The 23,657-nt window shown below is 37.8% G+C and overlaps 1 protein-coding gene across 14 annotated transcripts in view; it reads left to right on the top strand.

Annotated features, from left to right (window-relative positions):
- ptprfa (protein tyrosine phosphatase receptor type Fa) overlaps nt 1–23,657 on the top strand; it is a 244,120-nt gene that overhangs the window by 188,800 nt on the left and 31,663 nt on the right. For all 14 annotated transcript variants that reach the window (XM_051896608.1, XM_051896606.1, XM_051896609.1 and 11 more), the window contains 6 exons: nt 11,473–11,590; nt 13,033–13,614; nt 17,201–17,298; nt 17,391–17,647; nt 19,951–20,032; nt 21,529–21,744. In XM_051896608.1, the coding sequence (XP_051752568.1) occupies nt 11,473–11,590; nt 13,033–13,614; nt 17,201–17,298; nt 17,391–17,647; nt 19,951–20,032; nt 21,529–21,744 (1,353 nt within the window). The remainder of the gene's footprint in view (nt 1–11,472; nt 11,591–13,032; nt 13,615–17,200; nt 17,299–17,390; nt 17,648–19,950; nt 20,033–21,528; nt 21,745–23,657) is intronic.

Here is a 23,657-nt window from a genome sequence, read left to right on the forward strand (position 1 = left end):
ACTGCGAACAATTTTTCAGTGCACTTTATTCCTTTTTATTCCTTTTTTTTTCTTTTTTTTTTGCATTTCCCTCTGAAATAATTATTCAGCTGATCCGTTTTCACTATCCAGTCAGTTAATTACACATGCATTTCTTTTTTTTTACCTACAGTATGTCTTGTTGCATACGGTTTCATTTAGATAGCCATCACATCGCAGACATAAAATGGGTTGTGAATCCTTTTTCATGTTGACTCTACAGTAAAATGTGTAATACTTTACTCTGATCTTTAATAAAACAAGAGTTATCAAATGTATTATGTAAAATATGCCTATTTGGTGAGAGGTTACGACATTACTTGATATCTCAGAGGATGTTTATAGTAAATATTTTAAAGGTTTAGCTGAGAAAAAGGTCATGAACCCCTGAACTAGAGAATAAAACTTACTTTATGAAAGGTTTAAAGGTTTTCCTGCCATATCAGACTTTTTGGCTCTAATAGTTCACAGTATATCTTGCTCCCTGTTTGGTTTTTAGACAGGTCTGATGGGTAACTGTGCATTACTTTTTGTCTTAAGTGTCCTTTGGAAGATGCTCATGTCAGATTTGATTCCTCCTGAAGGAACTTCTCTTTGGATTGAGTTTTAGACAGGAGCTGTTTGGTACAATACGGTGGGCGGATGGTTTTTGTTTTCATACCTGAGGACCTCGATGATCCCCTGTGTGTGTGTAAGAGAGAGAGGAGAGCTGTGAAGCATGAGGCACGTCTCATCAGATAAGACATACCGTCAAAGTCTGATCTATGTCTCCTTCAGCACAGGAGAGGGTGTGCGCGGTGACCCGGTCACTGTGAGGGAGGGAGAGAGAGAGAGATGAGGAGACTGAGATAAACACTGCCAAACATAGAGGGTCTCAGTGTAGGTGCAGAGGAGCAATCTTTGGTAAACAGGACTATCTTTTCCACGCAGTGCAGCGTAATAGCCTTTATTTGCTGAATAAAGGAATGGGGCATGGTGGGCAGTGTTTTTTACAGGGATTATCTCTGTGTGTGTGTGTGTGTGTGTGTGTGTGTGTGTGTGTGTGTGTGTGTGTGTGTGTGTGTGCACAGTAAAGAAAAATCACAAAAATAAGATCTGTTAATGCTATCTTAGATAACAATAATATGAAATAGAGTCTAAATGGAGCATTTTTTCTGATTTTTCTTCTACCAAACCCTGAAAAATCATCACCCGTCACCCTGAAATCAAGATTTCTATAAAATAGAGAATATACATGTTTCTAGTTATTCTCCACTCTAAAATATTTGAAAGATGACATAAAAAAGTGCAAAATCAGAGCTAGACACTGCCTTACAATGTTTGGGGTTGGTAAGATATGAAAAAAAAATCTCTTATGCTCACCAAGGATGCATTTATTTGATCAGTAACAGTAGTAGTAGTAGTAGTAGTAGTTGTGTGCAGGATGAGTGCATGCATATTTTAAATTAATACACTCATGTGAACTGTAAATAGGATATTCAGCAAAGGATATTCAGCATTTCACGGTTTAAAGTGTCAAGTGATCAAAGTTACACAGCAGCTCTCATTTAGTATTTAATGAGGGGACTGTAACATGTTTAATTCCATCCAGAGCCTGTGCTTCATTTACCCCCTGCAGAACAAAGCCAGAGCCACTTAACCAGTTGAAGCATAGCATCCTCCGGCACTGAGGTCTCACATGCTCATAACTAACCAAGATGCTTTATGTGGTTGCATCATTTGTTCTTAATGCAAGATTTAGCTCGTAGTTCATAAACTAATGCTTAATATGATGTCTGCGTTTATTGATACATTGAGAAACCTTGTTGAAAAGCATTCGGTGTAGCGTAAATGTACAGTATGGTTCACGTTTCCAACGCTTTTCCACATATAATTGTCATTGGTATTTTCCAGCAACATTTATAAATAATCATAAAATATAATTAATAGTATAAATATCTAAATATTAATAGAAGAATATTCTGAAAGTGAATGATAAATTAAATCAGGGGAATAAATAAATAAATTCTAACACAAATTTGAAAATGTATTGTGTGTGTGTGTGTGTGTGTGTGTGTGTGTGTGTGTGTGTGTGTGTGTGTGTGTGTGTATTGCCATGCACAAGTACACACTTTGTCATGAAACTGCTCTGAGACATGAAGGTTGAGGATCCAAACACAGTTTTTATTAGAAGGGTAATGAAGAGGGAGACACGAAACCAGGGAGAATGCTCAGAAATGCAGTACAAACACATACAAGACTTAGCAAAGAATGACTGAATTGATCAGGCTTATAAAGGGTGAGTTAACAAGGTTAATGACACACAGCTGACAGTAATCAGGGACTATGAGACTGAGCAGTGGGCTCTGGGAAATGTAGTCCATGTGTGAATATCAATGAACAAGAGGGGAGTGCCCTCTGGGGGACAACCAGGGAACTCTGGCTGGTGATCGTTGCATTTATTTTTCCTGATATTGTCAAAAATCTGAATTTTAATTTTAGATACAATCAGGGAGGACAATGATCTTGTAATGATGCATCTAGTCTGGGTTTTTTGTGTATGTGTGTGTGTAAAGTGTGCAACAGAAAACTGAGTCTTTGTATGTGCGCTGAGTGCCGACCTTCTGTCTCGTAGTGTGCGTTTGGCATTAGCCTAAGCAAACCAGCTCTCTGGAATCCAACCGTGATGAAATATGAGAGAGAGAGAGTGGTGGCATCAGGTCATGCTAATGGAAGCTTTTATCAGCTCAAAATGAAGGGTGAGACTCAAACAGAAAATGACCCTCAATGTGTGCTGACTGATATAACAATTTAACAGCACAAATAGATGGCGTGGTGTCATATTTCATCATTTTTCTCATATTTGCCCAAGTCTGAAAAGCAGTCATGTAGCATCTTGTCCACTAGTGAGGAATGTCTGATAAGACATTACTCTGTTCTCTCGGCTCTTATTGTGAAGAGGCATCAGTGTCAAAGCCAAATTACTACTCATCTTCATCACAAGAGAGAGAAAAAAGCACTCAAACTCCAGACCTGTGGCAGCTGAAGGCACTTTCCACAAATATGATATACTTTGGTGTCTCATGACATTTGTAAAACCATTAGAGGCACAAACTGCATTTTCTTTTGTATTATCTAACATATTATTACCAGAGAGAAGTAGATTGTTTTAAAGCCCTCTGGATGCATGATTCTCTCTAGTACAAAAAATAACATATATAACATTTCTTTAAATTGGCACACACAAGAAATGACATTATTTGGACTCTTTCTACAACATAGCAGGAAGTAAATAATCAGTTTTTAAAATTTTCTGAACCATTCAACCCTGTTAACCATGTTATTGTAAGATTTCTTTTTATATGGTTTCTAATATAGAAATGTAATTTCTATTCTATTTATAAACTTATGTTGATTACAGATTTTTTTTTTCAGTTTATGCAAAAGTTATGTTTGATTTAGGCTAAATTTGTAACAATGTTGTCATTGTTAAAGGGTTTGTTCACCCCAAAATGAAAATTATGTCATTAACTACTCACCCTCATGTCCTTCCAAACTCATAAGACTTTTGTTCATCTTCAGAACACAAATTAAGACTGAGAGACGTCTGTCTCTCCATTGACTGCCTTTGCAACGAACACTTCAAAAAGATCATAAAGAGATCGGAAAACGAATCCATATGAATCAAGCAGTTTAGTCCAAATTTTCTGAAGAAACTCAATCGCTTTTTATGATGAAAAGCTTAAATTTAGGCTTTTACTCTCATGTAAACATTGATCAGCGAACATAAGCAGAAGCTCAACCGAACATGAACAACGTGCAAGATCAAACCTCTTCCGTGCTGCATAACCAGTGAGGTTCATTCTTGAGTGTTACGCAGCACGTTTAAGCTACCGGAAGAGGTTTGTTATTGTGCGTCATTCAGGTTCGGTTGAGCTTCTGCTTATGTTCGCCGATCAATGTTTACATGTGAGTAAGCCTTAAGCCTAAATTAAATCTTTTCATCATATAAAGTGATCGAGTCTCTTCAGAAAATTTGGACTAAACCCCTTGATTCATATGGATTAGTTTACCGGTCTCTTTATGAACTTTTCGTTGCAAAGGCAGTCAATGGAGAGACAGACGTCTCTCAGATTTCATCAAAAAGATCTTCATTTGTGTTCCAAAGATGAACGAAAGTCTTACGAGTTTAGAACGACATGAGGGTGAGTAATTAGTGAGATAATTTTCATTTTGGGGTGAACTAACCCCTATATATATATATATATATATATATATTTCAGCATGCATAGTAACATGTTAATTGGAAGATAATTTAAAAGTAAGTAAACTCACCCACTTGATATCACCGTTTTGTCATGTCAAACTTGAAATGATTTGAAAACATCATATGTGAGGGTTTTTAGTGAGCAGTTAAATTAATTAAAGGTTTATCTCTGTATCTGTGGCCATCATGACACCTGCAGTGTTTACTAAACTTTGATGACTGAGGATCCGAAAATAAGTTGACTATTTAAAAGTACAGCTGAACATTAGTTAACAAATAAAACATGCATGAAATATAAAATCTGTTACTGCATTCTTATAGTTATTATTTTGGAATAAATGTAAAAATGATGAGAAATATAGGCTACTTCTTTTTAATAAATGGAACAATAATAACATTGTTAATGTAAAAATACAAAATAGAATTGATTTGGTGGTTGTTGTTTTCTTGATAGTGTAACTGTGTAAGTAATGTTTATTTAACCTGAAAAATGTGTCAACGTGAAGTGTAACTGCATGGAACATGAATTTATATATATATTTTTAAAAAATCACTAAAAAAAACATTAGGACCTTGCCTCCTCATTTCAGAACACCAGTGCATGCCACTGCTTCAAGGGTTTATAGAGATTCAGAAGTATACAGTCAGGAACGACCCAAAATCACTGGCTTTCATAGACAATAAATGATGTCTAGATACAATAATACAGTTGTCCAAAGTCCGTCTCTGTGAGACTATAAAATGTAGTGCAGACCTGAAGACTTACATTTGTGTTTGATAGAGTGAGCAGTCTGTCCCGTCCCCATTGAATCACTTCTTCTGTCTTGCTTTAGCTTTCTCATCTCTCTGTCTGTCTCTCTTTATTTGTTTATATTCACTGTTTTATGATTAAAGCGCTTTCGAAGGGTCTGGAGGCGCCGTGTATTTTATTTGCTGTTAGTCAGCAAGGTTATGGAGCGGAATATAAATCCCTCCATCAGTGGTGAGATGGCAGCGCTTCATGTGCATCTGGGGGAAGACAAAGCGTTCACTGAATATGCAGCTGCCATATTAAGAGGAGAAATCACCCTGCTGCCCTGAAACGTGTGTAGGAAGTGAGGCTTTGACTGGAAGATGGCAGGTTCTTTGAGCCGTGTGTGTGTGTTTGTGTGTGTGAGGGGAATAAGTGGGAAAATGTAATCCATGAGCAAGGTGCTGAATAAGCAGATATCCTCTAACCTCTGAAGGTGAAACTTAATCTCTACTTACTGACAGAGGGGCTAAATCATCAGGTACAGCACGAGTGTGTGTGCGTGTGTGTGTGTTACAATCTGTACAACCATTTACCCTCTTCAGTACCCAATTTCTCTGTCACACACACACAGTCCTTTACATGGTACAATAATGGTTTTGCATGGCAATGTGTGTGAGTGTGTGTGTATATATATATATATATATATATATATATATATATACACACACACGACCATGCAAAACCATTAACGGTAAGATTTTTAAAATATTCTCGAAAGAAATCTCTTCTGCTAACAAAGGCTCAATTTACTTGCTCAATAATATAGTAAAGCAGTAATAGTTTGAAATATTATTGTAATTTAAAATAACTCTTTTCTATTGTAATATATTTTCAAATGTAATTTATTCCTGTGATCAAAGCTGAATTTTCAGCATCATTACTCCAGTCTTCAGTGTCACATGATCCTTCTAATATGAAGCATTCTAATATGCTGATTTGCTGCTCAAGAAACATTTATGATTATTATCATAATGTTTTTGTGGAAATCGTGATCCATTTTCCAACAGGATTCTTTGATGAATAGAATAAAAAAAACAGCTTTTATTTGAAATAGAAATCTTTTGTTAGATTATATGTCTTTACTGTCACTATTGATCAATTGAATGCATCCTTGCTGAATAAAAGTATTATTTCTTTCACAGAAAATACATTATACACACACACACACACACACACACACACACAAAAGTTTGGGATGTAGCTAAATATTCAAGATTGGAGATGACCAAAGGTACATTTTAAGAAACAGTCATGTCTCTCTAAATGCCTGTGTAGTTTACAAATCTTGTTCAAATCTTTATAAGACATTTAAATGTTTTGTTTTGTTTTGTTAACAGCAACCTGTTAGTTTTTCATGAACTAAAAAGTCTGACCACAAACTCAACACACATACTGATTCATTATTCTGTTTGCTGGCATTGACATTGAGACTGATGCATTATTACCTGAATAACAATGAACATTGATTTCAGATTTATCCACCCCTAAACAATGGATGGTCGATGTACATGTCGATCTGATGACTCTTAGTAAATTGGTGGTTCTTGGCTAGAATAAGCTGCAACATCTACCAACCCCACAAAATAAACTGTGTGTGTATATCAGTGGGGCGCAGAGGACTCATGGACTACGTGAGTAACTGCAGTGTGTTCTGGGATGTGGCCATACGGCAGGAATACGCCTTCATCTGTCTCCTGAAATACAGCTTGTGTGTTTTGATTGTAGACTGGAGACTAACACCTCCTTCATTCTCTTCCACTATCTCTCTCTTGCTCTGTTCAAGTGCTTTCAGCCATAGTCTTTTGGATTGGTGCTCTTCCATTGGGGGAATGGATTAACATCTTTATGAAATTTCACAAAGAAATGGTTTTGTCACTAAATCTTTTAGATTTATCTTCCCTCATCTCTCTAAAGATAAGAGCCTGAACCCTGAAGATGCTGTATTTATACTACACAACTCAAAAGCACTGCTGCTGTCTGTCTAATGCTCTTATTCTCTTATCCATCGGGAGCTTTGTTTTTTCATTGAATAAAGTCATTGATTTTACCTGAAGCTCTGCTTTTTTTAGCTGAGGGAACTCTGGATTAATAACTGTGGGCCTCAGCAGGGAAAAATAATTCTAAATGCAAATTATAAAATGCATGTTTACGCAACATTTGTACTAAATCTAGACTGTCTGTCTGTGTCTTAGTGGTGAGGATTTTTCAGTGACTCTTTCTGCAGGTTGCATCATTGCACCAGCAGGTGGCAACAAGTGACTGTCTGTATGAGTGAATCAACTGAATCATTCATTCAACCAATTCGTACAAAAACTCTGATTCATTTAGTAACGAACATGTGCCGTATGTTTATTGCAACATGCCCTCCAACCAATACGCCCATATAGGTAATTTGTCACTTCCCTGAAATACAACCCATAGGAGCGTTTACTAAAGTTGCGCCCCTATCGACAACAGGACACTTTCATTTTAATGCATTGTACCTTTTTATCTGCATCATATTTTGGGTTTCGCATAGCTCAATTGGTAGAGCATTGCAATATACAACAATATGCAATCATGTGATCATGCGATCATGGGTTTGATCCCAGGGAACACATGTGCTCAAAGTGTTTATGCACTATAAATCACTAAGGGTATAGGTTTAGGGTTGGGGTAGGTGTAGTCGTTAATAAAAAAAAAAATGGAAATAGGACAAATGGCGGGTAAGGGACTGTGTAAAAAGCATTTAAAAAAGCATTGCATTTAAATGAACACGCATTTTCGACGGTCATACGTCATTTCATGACGACAGACGTAACACGACACTGTCATTATTTTTACGCCAGATAGAGGGCGCATGACTTTAAAACATAAATATAGGTCATAATAAGGTGCTTGAAAAAATGATCTATAGGGTCATTTTTTGGAGGAGGACAGTCTCGTTTATTGAATTGTTATATAAGAGCAATACAACATTTCACAATCTTGCTGTTTTATTCCACATGCTGTGATTCTGCATTCTTGTTTGTGTGATATTGTTTAAATATTTTGTTTAAACAGACTTTGGATCAGTTTTCAAAAGAGAGAAGAAAACTTCCCATATCTTTTGTTGTTGACATCCCATATACTACATTAAACAAGTAGTGATGTCGTAATTATTTACCGTATGTTTAAATAAATCTGTCATGAAAACAAGTTTTTTTGACAGCCACCACGAATTGGAGTAGAAACATAATTATATAATCAGAAAGTTGATATAAAAAGTAATGACTTGATTTGTGTCTCTTGATCAATCAATTGAAAATAATAACATCTAAAACATTTCACAGGCTAGATATGGCTCTTTTGTGCAGAACACAAAGGAAGATATTTTTAATAAAATCTGAGAGATTTCTGTTCCTCAATTGAAAGTCTATTCACCCCAATCTATGATGCTTCAAAATGTCATTGGTTCTTCCGTGAACAAATTTTCATGCATTATGTACGTTCACTGACCAGTTCAGTGTTTATATGTTCATCATATAAAGCAATCATGTCTCTTCAGAAGACTAAACTGCTTTATATATATATATATATATATATATATATATATATATTCATTTTACAATCTCTTGATGAGTTTACGAGTTTATAGAGCAAATAGACTTTCAGTGGAGGTACAGAAATCTCTCAGATTTCATTAAAAGATCTTCATTTGTATTCTGAATATTAACAGAAGTCATACAGTTTTCGAACAACATGAGAGTGAGTAAATGATGAGAGAATTTTCATTTTCGGGTGAACTAACCTTTTAAAATGCGTTGGTGAGAAGCTGTGGGACTCTGCGAGAGCACCAGCTTGTCTCCTGATGCTGGCAGCCTGCATCCCTCTTCCTGTGCCCTACATATTTATAGAGGTTCATGTTCAACTGTCATGTGCAGCTATGCCCTGTTAAACCTCTCTGTCTGTATGTGGGTCTCTCTGTGCCTCCCTTGTGCAGCCCTTTCCATCCCTCCATCTCTCTGTTTCCTTTTCTTCTTTATTAATGAGTCGTGACAGTGATATCACTCTAAACAGATAAAGAGGCGTCTCTCTCAATGGTGGTCGACTCTAGTAAACTCTGTGTTGCCACAGGCAGCCTATCCATCATGCCTTAATGTGAAATGTTGAAGTCTTCCCACTTTTCAGGACCCAATGACTCTCCCAAACACATGCCAGAGATAAGACAGACTACTCAAAACAAGAAAATAAAGCAAGAGAGAGGGACCCCTGCCACGCTGCAGCTTTTAACTAGCATTTAAATGCTTTAGATGATTCACATGTTCACATTTTCTTCTGATCTCCTGCAAGAGAGTCTGGAATTGTACGGCTAGCTGTGAAGTAATAATTAAAGTCAATGTGAAACTCTGTTTGCAACCTGCCTTATTTTTTTTCTGCACGGTGATATATTTCCAAGAGAAACTTGATTTTCCAATGAGAGAAAGTAAGATACAATTTTATCCATCTGGATCGTGAAAAGTGTGAATTACATGTATTAAAGGATTAGTTCACTTCTGAATGAAAATTTCCTGATAATTTACTCCCCCCTATGTCATCCAAGATGTTCATGTCTTTCTTTCTTCAGTTGAAAATTAAAGGTATTAAAGAAATTAAGGTTTTTGAGGAAAACATTCCAGGATTCTTCTCCATATAGTGGACCTCAGTGGGGTTCACCGGGTGGAAGGTCCAAATTGCAGTTTCAAAGGGCTTTACGCGATCCCAGGCGAAGAATAAGGGTCTTGTCTAGCGAAACAATCGGTAATTTTTTTTTTTTTTTTTTAAATAAAATTGTATATACTTTTTAACCACAAATGCTTGTCTTGCACTGCTCTGCAATACGCCACGCATTACATTGAAAGATCACGCGTGACATAGGCGGAAGTACCACGGTAGGGCAAAAAACTTCTAATCATCAAATTTTCTCCTCCACCTTCAAAATCATCCAATATCGTTGTTTTACCTTTTTTTTGTAAAGGCCGTTTGTCTTAATCTTTGCATGTTCGCTTTGTAGACAACTGTACTTCCCCCTACGTCACCCATGACCTTTGTAACGTGATTACGTCATGCGAGCGAATCGCAGAGTTAGTGCAAGACAAGCATTTGTGGTTAAAGAGTATATAAATTTATATTTTTTTTAGAAAATGACTAATCGTTTCGCTAGACAAGACCCTTATTCCTCGTCTGGGATCGTGTAGAGCCCTTTGAAGCTGCACTGAAACTGCAATTTGGACATTCCACCCAGTGAACCCCACTGAAGTCCACTATATGGAGAAAAATCCTGGAATATTTTCCTCAAAAACTTGAATTTCTTTTCAGTATGTTACATTTTTTACTTGTACCAATTTTTTTTTTTTTTTTTTTTGTGATACTAAAGTTCCCATGAAAATGCAGACTGCAATATGTCACACGTCTATATTCAATAGGAAGAAACTTTAAAGCGTTTTGGCAGCTGATTTGCGGCCTCCTGCTGTTCTTCCAGACAAACAGCCTCCCCACACATGCATGGAAACAAAATCCTTGCATCAGTTTTGGTTGAGATGACTATCTTTAGACACTCTGGTGGGTTTTTTTGTGCTTGTTTTATCAAATGTACCAGCTCAAGTCAGAGAAAACTAGATCTACAAGAATAGTGCTGGCAAACAGGCAGAACTGGTTGTGAAACGAATAAACTAGAATTATGACCTTCCAAAAATGATCTAGATCTCAGGGAATAAAAACAGATTCACATTAGGCACCAGCCACATCACACATTCATGATGCTGTAATAATTTAGGCTTTAAAGGCACTTCCACAGGCTCCTTCAGCCCTGCAGTGAATGAATGCAAAGGATAGAAGAGCCTTTTATGCTTCAAAAATCCTGCATTGATTCTAATTGAAATCAGCTGGAAACATTCACTTTGCATGCAGAACGGGTGCGGTACGAAGAACAGGATTTGTCCATGATACTTGAGTTATAAAGACACAAAAAGAGCAGTTCAATTCTGAAAGCATCTTACAGCTTATTGACCACAAGAAAACATATATATATCTTCATTTAAACCACAGACAAAGAAAAACTCAACATTGTCTGGCTATAAAAACATAATGTGACTGATAGGAAACTGAGAAGCACCTTGACCAGGTAGACTCAAAATTGAGACAAAGCTGCATTTCAAGAGTGAATGCTTAAAGTTTAATGAAAACCTTGAAATGCACTTCAACAGTATTAAACAGACTTGTCAGAAATGTGACAGCACACTGAACGATGAAAAAGGACCAACCGCACAGTATGTCTCTGCTTGCCATCAATTAACTGTCTCTCTCTCTCTCTCTCTCTCTCTCTCTCTCTCTCTCTCTCTCTCTCTCTCTCTCTCTCTCTCTCTCTCTCTCTCTCTCTCTCTCTCTCTCTCTCTATCTCTCTCTGTTTCTCTCTCAGGAGGCCATCATCACTGGCCTGCTGGCTGAAACGACATATTCTGTTACTGTGGCGGCATACACCACTAAAGGAGACGGAGCACGGAGCAAAGCCAAAGTAGTGACCACAACTGGGGCAGGTGAGACTGTGTGTTTTATTCGAGTTACAGCTTTTAGTATTTAGTAGTTTCAGAGGTAAAAAGTTACACCACAAACCTCCAGGCCACGATGGCCTCACAGTGACCTCCACTATCGCTATAGCACCCATTTCATCATCTGAACAATCTGGCTGAGGTACTGTAGATTAAATAGAAGGGGAAATTTATTTGCATCATTTTTTTTTCTAGGGTAAGAGAGGATTTTTCCATGTAGTGCCCCTTACAAAATGAATCAGGGTGACTATACTTTACACCAAAAATGGGCTGTGCAATATTGGTTGAAAAAAAAAATTGGTATTGATCATCAATCATTTATCTGTGATATATATTGCTATATGAATAAATAAAGGAATTTTTACCTGATGAATTGAATTGCTATATTTGCAAAGAATTAATCATTCTAGAATGATTGGAGTGATTTTGTTGGGGAGTGCATCTGCACAGAAAATAAAAATTATTTCAAAATGCTGAAAAAAATGACTTTTTTGACATTTGAACCATCCTTTTAGGGTTGAACAATTTGGGAAAAGTTTGCATATTCACACTTTGGTGTACTGTTTACAACAACCAACTCAAACCTCTTTCAGTAACCATAAGTGAATGAATAAAGAAAAATCTCTTTTTCATAGGTCATATTCCCACCGTTTTTAATATAATATAATATAATATGATTTTTAATCTTATTATTATTAAATCAAAATATTAAATAAAATAAGAAATATATTACTATTAGTGTAAAATAAAAAAAAAAACTGAATGAAAATAATAATTTATTTTATAGTACAACTATATAATTTCTATAAAAAACTATATTATAATTTCTTCATTTCAAACGTTAAACCATCCAACTTTTATTTTGGTGATTTGCCGGCATAAATACATGCATTGCTAGAACTAACTAAAAATAAAAGTCAATATATATATATTTTTTGGTTCCAAATTTTTATCAATTTTACTGGTAGTCCACTGTATGAAGGGGTAGTCCACTGTATTTTTGGGTATAATATGTCACAGTTTACTTTATTTTGTAATTATCCTCACTTACATAAATGAAATATAGTGTCCTGTACCCACTAGTAAAAATATATCAAAAAATATCAAAAATGTCTGAATAATTTTTGGTTTGACTGTATATATATATATATATATATATATATATATATATATTATATACATCTCTATATATATATATACATCTCAGAGTGGCTTGATTCAGAGTAAATTAACAAAACCAATCTGAGACACTGAAACACCGTCATATCGCAATATCTTTGCGATCTTATTTAATATCTTATTTTTTTTTCTCATGCAGCCCTACACCTAAATACCTTAGTTACTGAAATAAAACTGTGTATATAAATAAAACCATGACTGACAAAATGACAAATAATCTGAAGGATATCTTGCATCTCTGTCACTGGTAGTTCCAGGCAAGCCCACCATGATCATTAGCACCACCATTGGGAACACAGCTCTGATCCAGTGGCAGCCCCCTAAAGAGATGGTGGGCGAACTGATGGGCTACAGACTCCGCTACAAGCGTGAAGAGGAGGAGACCTACACCACCCGTGACTTCAGACGCACCGATGACCACTTCACCGTCACCGGCCTGCACAAGGGCGCCACCTACATTTTCAAGCTCTGCGCCAAGAACCGCGCAGGAAACGGAGAGGAGTACAGCAAAGAGATCAGCACCCCAGATGACGTCCCCAGCAGCTACCCACAAAACCTCAGAGTGGTGGGCCTGACGACCACCACTACCAAACTGGCCTGGGAACCCCCGCCTCTGCCCGAGAGGAATGGGAAAATCGTACGCTACGTGGTGGTGTACCGTGACATCAACAGCCATCAGAACCAGACCAACGGTACCGCAGAGACGCAAATGACCATCCACGGTCTTCAGCCGGACACCACCTATGATATCCGAGTGAGAGCGTTCACGGGGAAAGGAGGGGGTCCGATAAGCCCCAGTATTCAAAGCAGAACCATGTCTACCTCCATGCCTGGTGAGTTTTTTTTTTTTTTTTTTTTTATTAAGAGCTATATTATCATTTTTTGAACATCAGCGTTCGTCCACCAATGGAGATTTCTTGGATACTACCTGAATAAAAAAAAATAATAAAATATATTTTATTTCAGTTAATGTTCATTTTTAATTTCAAGCAATGAAAAGGTGTTTTATGGTTTTAGTTTTAGTGAGCACTAGCTCTAGAGGGTTTTTTTTTTTTTTTTTTTCAGGAGAAAAATCTGAGATGCAGTAGATTTAAGAAAAAAAAATCTCCTTGCTGTTTGGAACACGAACATTAAAGTGATCTCATTTGTGGTTTTTCTTTGCTAATGGTTTGGTCCAATGAGATTCCACTGTGGGAGGAGCTACCCAGGGCAGTGTGATAAAATAGAGCCAAGCGGCTGAAAAAATGCCTTGTCGCATGATGCTGTGGACAGTCACAGCTGTTGGGACAAAATCTTGAAGTTTGATTCAGTGCTTTCAAATACTGATGGATAATGACAGTTCCCACCAAAAAAGATTTTCCACTCACTATTCAGTTTCTGTCGAAAATGTGTTACATTATGGAAGTAAAGTGTTTTGTGATTGTCATATTATGTTCTTTGTTTTGCAAATAACTTTGTAAATAGATCTAGACAGTCATCACGCTGCCACCTCACATTTCTCTATTTGTCAGTTTGTCTCATACACACATTCATTGAAAAACTCTCACACAGAGCAGATGGTTGGAGACGTATGGCTTGTGCTTGTTGCAGTCACTGCAAAACTCCACATACGGCTCATCGTATGCTAGAAACATTAAAGGGATACTTCACCCTCATGTATGACTTTCTTTCTTCCATGGAGCATATGGACTACCTTTGTGTTATTTTTGGAGCTCAACAACATCCGTTCCCAATCGCTTCATTTGCTTTTGTGCTCCAGAATATTGTAATACAAATTTTGAACTAGGCTTGTCATGATTATTAATAAATTGTCAGATCATTCTTCTTCTCCTAAATGAATCGCATTTTTGAAGGCCTAAACATGCTCGAAAACTCATGAAACTTTGCACACGCGTCAGAAGTGGTGAAAATTTACATCTGATATGGGTTTCTGAATTAGGTGTGGCAAAATGGCTCGATAGCACCACCTACAAAATTTCAATTGAGCGCCTTTCACGCTACGTTTCACGTACAGTTATGAAATTCGGTAGACATATGTAACAGCCCAATACCTACAAAAAAGTCCCTGGGTGCAAAATCTGTAAACCCAACAGGAAGTGAGATATTTTGAATTTTCTCTGCAAAATTTTTGCAGTTTTTGCCATTTCCAGACGTACTTTAACAAACACCCCTACTAGAGCTTTAATCAGATTAAGGTCATATTTGGTCTGTCTAATCTAAAGGCATTTGTGACTTTAAATTGCGAAGATCTAGAGTTTTCGCTGAAGGGCGTGTCCGTGGCGTCCTGACAAAGTTCGATGGTTTGCCATTAAACAGGAAGTTGTTGTAACTCAGGCGTGCAGTGTCCGATCTGCCCTAAACTTCACATGTTTGATAAGAGTCCTGGCCTAAAGACATCTACATGCCAATATTCAGTTACAGTCTTAGCACCACCTGCTGGCAACAGGAACTTACATGTTTTACACTGATTAACTCCTCGTAGAGATTTAACCAGATCAAAATCATATTTGGTCAGTCTAATCTTAAGGCCTTAGAGATGTTAAATTGCAAAGATCTTGAGTTTTCGATGAAGAGCATGTCTGTGGCGGCCTGACAAAGTCTGATGTTTCGCCATGAAAGAGGAAGCTGTTGTAACTCAGGCATACAATGTCCGATCTGCCCCAAACTTCACATGTGTGATAAGAGTCCTGCCCTGAAGACATCTATATGCCAATATTTAGTTAGTCATAGCGCCACCTGCTGGGAACAGGAAATGGCATGCTTTGCACTGTAATTCACTCCCAGAAACACTTTTGTATATGCCATGAAGTACCAAACATGCTAGAAACACGTTAAATCATGTAACACTTGGCTAAGTGCTAATGTATGCGATTAATGCCACGAAACAGGAAGTTGTTGTAACTCAGGCATACAATGTTCGATCTGCTCCAAACTTCACATGTTTGATAATAGTCCTGGCCTGAAGACATCTACATGGCAATATTCAGTAATAGTCAAAGCGCCACCTGCTGACAGCAGGAACTGTGGTGCATCAAAATGACTTTGCCATATTTCTCCTCTATTTATCCGCTTAAATGAATATCGCCCACTGTTCAGTTTTCCTAAGGCCACCGGGTGGCGGTAAGCCCGGGTGCGAGGGCCCTTTCATCGCTGCTTGCAGCTTTAATTTTTATTGTTATTTAACATTTCTGTCATGCCAAACATTCTTGGTCCTTAAAGGGTCAGTTCACCCAAAAATTAAAATTCTGTCATTAATTACTCACCCTCATGTCGTTCTACACCCGTAAGACCTTCGTTCATCTTCGGAACACAAATTAAGATATTTTTGATAAAATCTGATGGCTCAGTGAGGCCTCCATTGCCAGCAAGATAATGAACAGTTTCAATGCCCAGAAAGCTACTAAAGACGTATTTAAAACAGTTCATGTGACTACAGTGGTTCAACCTTAATGAAATGAGAATACTTTTTGTGCACCAAAAAACAAAATAACGACTTTATTCAACAATATCTAGTGATGGGCGATTTCAAAACAATGCTTCATGAAGCTTCGAAGCTTTACGAATCTTTTGTTTCGAATCAGTGGTTCGAAGCGTGTATCAAACTGCCAAAGTCACATGATTTCAGTAAACGAGGCTTCATTACGTCATAAGTGTTTTGAAATTTCAGTGGTTCACCACTGGGGGGCGTGACTTTGGCAGTTTGATACACGCTCCGAACCACTGATTCGAAACAAAAGATTTGTAAAGCTTCGAAGTTGTTTCTGCATTAATTTGGAGAGTAACTGTGAAATTATTACAATATAAAAATATTAAAAACTCCAATGTTTTTAATCACGATTAATCTCGATTAATTACAGAAAAAAAATGTGGAATTTTTTTTTTTTAATCAATTGACAGCACTAATTATATTATATTTACAGCATTAAAGAAAAATAGATTAGACCTATTTAGTCATGTTTCCCAGTAAAATATAAAAATATATATAATTATTAGGCTTACTGTACATTATAAGTGACACGAGCAAAACAGACAATTAAATCATTCACTGAAAATATTTGTGTGACAATTAATCATCATCACAAAATATAATGACAGGATATTAATTTTTGGTGAACTATCCCTTTAAATTTGTCTGCTGAGATGGCGTCTCTTTCATTTCTCCGCATTCTGACTTCTCAGCTTCCCTATAGCATAAACCACATGCAGAGAGCAGATAGTAGGCTTTGATTTTTGATGTGCGGTTTGAGATGAAGGTGTTAAGATGTTATCATGAACAGCTGTCTCAAACCGCATGTTAATCAGCACAGTGTCTTTCCTCAGTGATGCAGTTCCTCTGCCAATCACTGAGCTGGTCTGGAAAGAGATGGGCTGAGGAATCTGTGACATGCAGTAACTCTTTTATTCTCACCTCCTCTACAGAGTTCACTAAAAACTTTGGTGTGAAAGCTGTGATGAAGACATCTGTCCTGCTCACATGGGAGGTACCAGAAACCTACAAGTCCCAAGTGCCTTTCAAGGTGCCTTTTCCCTGTCATTCCGCAGTAGAAAATGCAGTGTAAAATGAGTCTCATTGTGTGATTGAGTTAACCTGTGCTCCCCCTGCTGCCAGATCCTGTATAACCAGCAGAGCGTTGAGGTGCAGGGCGACCTGAAGAGGAAGTTGATCACACGGCTGCAGCCGGACACCGATTACTCCTTTGTGCTGATGAGCCGAGGGAACAGCGCCGGTGGACTGCAGCAGCAGGTCTCCATCCGCACCGCCCCAGACCTGTTTACTACCAAACCGACCCACCATAAACAAGACCCAGAGGAGGGCGGCAAACTCACCATCACACTGCCCAAAGTGCACAACAGCGCCCTCGTCAGGTCAGTCAAAGAAATGCCGTAATAAAAATCGTCATTGAATCTTGTGCAGCCATCAACACTTCTGTGGTCATGATAGTGTAAGATATTGACAAAAAAATCTTGATAGTAATATATTTCTTTTATTGATTTGTTTCATTTTTGTTAATATTAATAAAATAAAATTATTTTTTTGAAAGACAATTATTATTATTATGTAGTCATATAGAATGGGGAAAAAAACAGGTTTTCATTTTTTATCACATGTCTGAGGGAAGAGTAGCTGAGTTTTAGTACAGTATGTGACATTACTAGGCTATGAATACATAAATAAATTTATGAAATGAAGAAAAGCACTTTGTTCAACTGAAATACATTACAACTCTGCACTCCGACCACTCTGCACAGTTTCAACACATATAGCGTTTATTTTTCTCTAGTACTATTATCAACATGATACATCCATTGTAGCTGCAGGAACAGTGCGCTGATGATGATTGATAGGTATTTTACCTGTAATTAAATCTGCAAAAGAAATTCTGCTGCGGTCGAGATTAGTGATTTCCCAGGTTTCCATTTCATCGTGTCACTGAGTTGCTTGTATCCACAGCAGTTTTTTTAGCTTCTTTTTTCACTTTTTTGTTGTTTTTGCTTCATTACATATGCCAAAAAAAAGAAACTTTTATATATGTTTTTCTTTATAAAAAATATCCAAATATTGTGGAAATGTCTCTTCATTTTCCCCCAGTGGGAATAAATGGGTTACTATGGAAACCAGCATTTGTTTTCCCCTTGCAAAATGATGCCCTCTGTTAAAAAAACACATGGATAACTAATCTATGTTAGCAATGATCAGTAAAAGCAGAGTTCTTACACGATGTGCATCACATATGAGCTACATTAGACTAGATGAGCTGCTTTGGCTATCATCAGAGAAAAAAAGAATAAAAAAGTAATGTTTACTTTTGCATTGAATGACATTTGACACCAAAGTAAAAGCAACCATGATCATTTCTGCCTGCAGTCTACAGCACTCAATCACAGTGCTTTTATTCCTCACTGTTTATCTTAAAACAACCCAAAGAGGATGTGTGTTGGCTCTCAAGGAAATGTTTGCTGGAGTCTCAGAGTTCAGCCAGTGCACATATGCAAGAATCCTGTTCCTCTTTTGGCAAATATTGGAGCGTTGTGCTTTAGCAAGACTCAGGCCAAGGTTAATACTCATACACTTCCCATCCCTGCTCAGAGGAGTCATCTCACATGGGTTTAGTTCACTGCAGCGGGCTAGATTTGCCGTAATGCAGTGCAGTCTGAGCTGGCTGAACGCTGAATATACCCACGCTGCCCGCAGGATCGTTTCTGACCAAAGACAGCTCAGAAGTCCTTTAATTAGAAATTACCAGACATACTTTCTCATCAAAGCCAAAGCGAGATTGTTAGAGGCAGTTACATCAGACATTATAGACATCACACATATCAAACAATGCTCTTGCTCAGTCCTGGCATGAGAGCGTGGGAATTACTCAGCCGTTAATCATGGGATTTAAGTGTTTGTTTTAGTCATTGAATGATCCACAGGCTGCACAGCTGTCACAAAATTATTTAGAAATGCAATCAGTGGTGTAATGCCACCGTTTCATCACACTCACAAACACACTAGGGTTGTGACGGTGAGGAAATTTTCCCACCGGTTAATCGACGTGTGACAACACCGGTAATATCACTGGGGGTTGAGGGTGGAGTCTTTTTGCACCTCGCTTTTAAATCACTAATTTGAAAATGAAAGTAAAATGTGCACGGCTGCATGGGCATTCATAACGGTGCAGAGAAAAGCGAGCGTTTTCAATTAATTCCTATGGAAGTTGAACTTCAATAGGAATGAACTGAAAATGCTCCATGGCAGTAGATACGTATCGTTATGAATACCCGTGTGGCCATACGCATTTTATTTTCGCTTTCAAATTAGTGCCAGTTTGCCACGGCAATTGCTTGAATGGTGGGTTCATTATTATTCTTAATGAAAAACACAACAACTAGAAAAACACAACTAGTCCTTTGCAGGTTCCCTGTTAGCACTGGGTTTAAATAGGCGCTTTTACAGATTTTAAAAAATTGAAAAGGACAGTGGGGGGTGGTGATGTAGGGACTGTGGGGGGTGGTGTCGCGGTGGTCAAGTGATGTAACCAGTGTTGCAGCTGAACACCGAACACCGTCATCACTGACTATTGCAGCAAGCCTACACTGAACCTGATAGATAGATAGATAGATAGATAGATAGATAGATAGGGAATTTTGACTATAATGACATGTGTATGTTTTCCTCTTAGGTGCTTTTATATAGTGGTGGTACCAGTAACTACATCAACTCTACGCCGCTGGGAAAACCCAGAGGATATGGATCTGGATGAGGTGAGTGTGTGTTTGTGATGATCACATACAAATAACATAAACATAATATATCTCACAATCTGTTACCTTATTCATGTTACCAGTCATACATGAGGTCTGTGATATATGTTTATTTTTTTCTATGTTCCACAGTATGTTAGTATTTGTTGTTCCACTTGTTATTTTTCACCTCTTTTTACCTTCTCGGTTTTTCTGCATCTCTGCTGCAGCTGTTGAGACACACAGGCACTTCGTTGGCTCTTAAAAAGCTTCTCTTGGCATTTTTGCTTTTTTGTTATTACTACTGAGCATTCGAGCTCCGACACGGTTCTGCTTTCTCATGCGTTTGCTTGCTCTCAATAAACTATCGTCTGCAAAATAGGCAAAACTTTTCAGGTGCTGCCTACTGAATATCAAAACGTAGCGGCGCTGTAAAAATCACACTGGTGTCACCAGTGTTTTGAAACGGCCTGTTTTCACACAGCCATTCTCCCCTGAGTTGCCCCTTATTTATGAGCGTTGCCAAGTCAAATGAGAGGTGTATTATTGTATCCCGTGTTGTGCTGGTGTTTATCACTGCACTGATATTATACCCGCTGTCCCGCTGCAGTCCTCATTCTCTCTGCCGCTAGACCCCATTTGTTCAGCTGCAATCCTGTGGCCTTGGATTTGATTCAGTCTCGACCAAATGTGCTTTACTAAAGAAGCAGCAGTCTGTTGGTTATTATGTTATTGGAGAGAAAGAAAAAAGAGAAAGAGTTAGGGATGGAGAAACCGAGGAAGTGGTCTATAGAGAGACAGATGAAGCACTTGGAGACAGTGTGTATGTCATTTTGAATTAATGATGCCTCTGACTGAAGCACCTGAGGCTGATACCTGACCTCTGACCTCTGGGTCACAGTCCAGCTGTTTCATGGACTAAAAGTGACAATCAGAATAGACCTAAAGTAGTGCTGGCCAATATATATATATATACACTACTGTTCAAAAGTTTGGGGTTGGTAAGATTTTTTCATATTTTTGAAAAGTCTCTTTTGCTCACCAGAGCTACATTTATTTGATAATTTATTTGCTTTTTTAGTGGAAACAGTGATACTTTTTCAGGATTCTTTGATGAATAAAAAGTTCAAAAGAACAGCATTTATTTGAAATAGAAATCTTTTGTAACATTATACATGTCTGTCGCTTGATTAAATGAATGCATACTTGCTAAAAAATTTTGAACGCTGGTGTACATGTGTGTATAACTATTTTGCAATTATTTAAAAATTAAGCTAATGTGATTTTTATTTAGTGCTTTTAATTTAATCTATTTGAATCATTTTAGTATCATTCTTATTTCTGTTCATTTAGTGAGAAACTAACATCATCTAGCCCTAAAACTTGTATAAGAGGGTATATGAACATTCATGTCAGTGGTTTTATGCATGTGTGTGTTTTTTCCCCAGTGCATTGTCATCGTTCGTTTGTCATTTTACTAATGTGTTTCATGTGATGTGTTCTTTGTGATTTATCAGCTTTTGGGGAGTAATGGAGACTCAGATGTAAATAAGAGGAGAAGGAGACAAACTCAGGACTTCCTGCGGCCTTACATCGCTGCCAAGTTGGACTATCTTCCAGAAACCTTTGTGTTAGGAGACGAGAAAACTTACAATGGCTTCTATAACAAACCTCTACCTGGACAGCAGCAGTACCGCACGTTTATACTGGCAGCACTGAAAGACCGGGACTCAGTGAGTCACACACATACACACACACAATGTTTGTTTCACTATATTAGTGAGGACATTGCTTAGACTTCCATTGATTTGATATCTGGTTAATACTATTTTCTATCGCCTAGCCCAACCCCAACCCCTAAACCTACCTACAGAAACGTGCAAAACACTAGATTTAAATAAAAACACGTTTTGGCCGATTTATAAGCCTTTTTAACTAGTGAGGACCAATAAAATGTCCTCACTAGTTGGTTGTCATAATATTTCACAATATAAGTGAGGACATTTGGCCCTCACAATTATAGCCAAACCTGTACACACACACACACACACATGTGAGCCCTGTGGCCAGTTGCATAAACACAGTCATTATGTTAAGAACTAGTCTGACCAACTAGCAGTTAAGATAAAGAGAATGAGAGGGGAGGTGAAATAAAGAGGAGAGAAGAAAAAAAGAGGAGAGGATCTTGTGAAAGGACAGTCTGTGGTGGGCTGGCAAACAGACTAGCGAGTGTGAAATTGGATGAAAGAGGTCGACTGCAAAACTACCGCAGCACTTAAAGAAAAACAGATTAGAGGAGGAGGAGATGAAAGAAAGGAAGGAGAAAGAGACATCACATGAAGGACTGCGGCAGATCAGCAGAGAGTGTGACGACAGAATAGAGAGAGAGAGAGATGGTATCATTAATGCTGGAGAGACCTGAGCGTTACAGATGAAGAGATGGAGGAGAGGTGAAAGAGAAATGAAAACACACACACACACACATGAATATTCATCAGTAAATAGTGGTTGGAGTCAGTCAGAGATGCATTACTCACGCTGTGGGATGTGCTTCCGTCTGAGGTAGTGCCGATTAAATTGATCACTATGAAAGTTTCCCACTGACAGATTCCCACAGGGCTTTTAGACACTCTCTCACTCCACTGTTATGCAAATGCTCAAAAGATTCTCAGAATCCTGTTGCAGAGAAACAGAGGTGATGATGATAGCAGCCCAGCAGATCTACGGCCCTGTGATTTTTTGCGATGCAGGATATTTGGAATTGCGGAATTCAGTCAAAGGTAGAGTAGGCAATTACGGAGAGGCTAGCAATAGCAAGCTAGCTTCGAAAGTATGAGATCCCACCCTCCCTTCAAAGCGTCTCAAAAGCCACTCCTTCAAAACACATGAACACGCACAGCAGAATCTGTACGAGAGACGGCGTTAAATTACCTCATGTCTCAAAGCGCATAACATTACAATAATAATGAATGTAAATGACTTACAGAGCTCTGACTTGTACCACCTGACTGCTGCAGATTCATTTTGGTGTTGATAGTATTGACATAGAAATGCATAAATCTGAGTCTGAGGGTATGAACAGCTCCAGGTAGAACATCAAGGGTTGCCTTCTCGTAATTATAGTTACAAAATAGCTTGAACGCAGCATAAGCTTGTTGTTTTGGTTCCGGGGGAACTGTAAAAGGTGGTAGCTGTTTATTTGTGGCACTCAGTGACTGTTTGTCTACGTCTCTGCATAGCGTTACAGAACGCTCTGATGACGTGTGATGTGTGCGCAAGTTGGGGTATGGAAATGCATATGTTGACAGTCGGACCAAATGCAATAATTCAAGGAATATTTTTTGGTCATGAGACTTCCACAGAAGATATATGTACATTTTTTAATATTTAGACCACTTCTATTATTGATTGCTCTCAGGATGTTTCAACGCAGTATAACAAAAATTGTTTTTAAAACAAATTGCTTACCCTACTTTTAAAGCGTAACTAGTGTCTGCTAGTGTCTGTGAATATTTAACCAGTAAAGACTGCTGTTTAAATATAAAGTCTGCATTATGCGTGTCTAAAGAGGATGCTATATTTAATTTGACACAATCAAAAACAGTTCAATTTGTTGTACTGTTTTGTTTATGGATGTCAATCATTT

The sequence above is a fragment of the Ctenopharyngodon idella genome, chromosome 6 (assembly GCF_019924925.1).
Source record: "Ctenopharyngodon idella isolate HZGC_01 chromosome 6, HZGC01, whole genome shotgun sequence".
In the NCBI taxonomy this organism is placed as follows: Eukaryota; Metazoa; Chordata; class Actinopteri; order Cypriniformes; family Xenocyprididae; genus Ctenopharyngodon; species Ctenopharyngodon idella.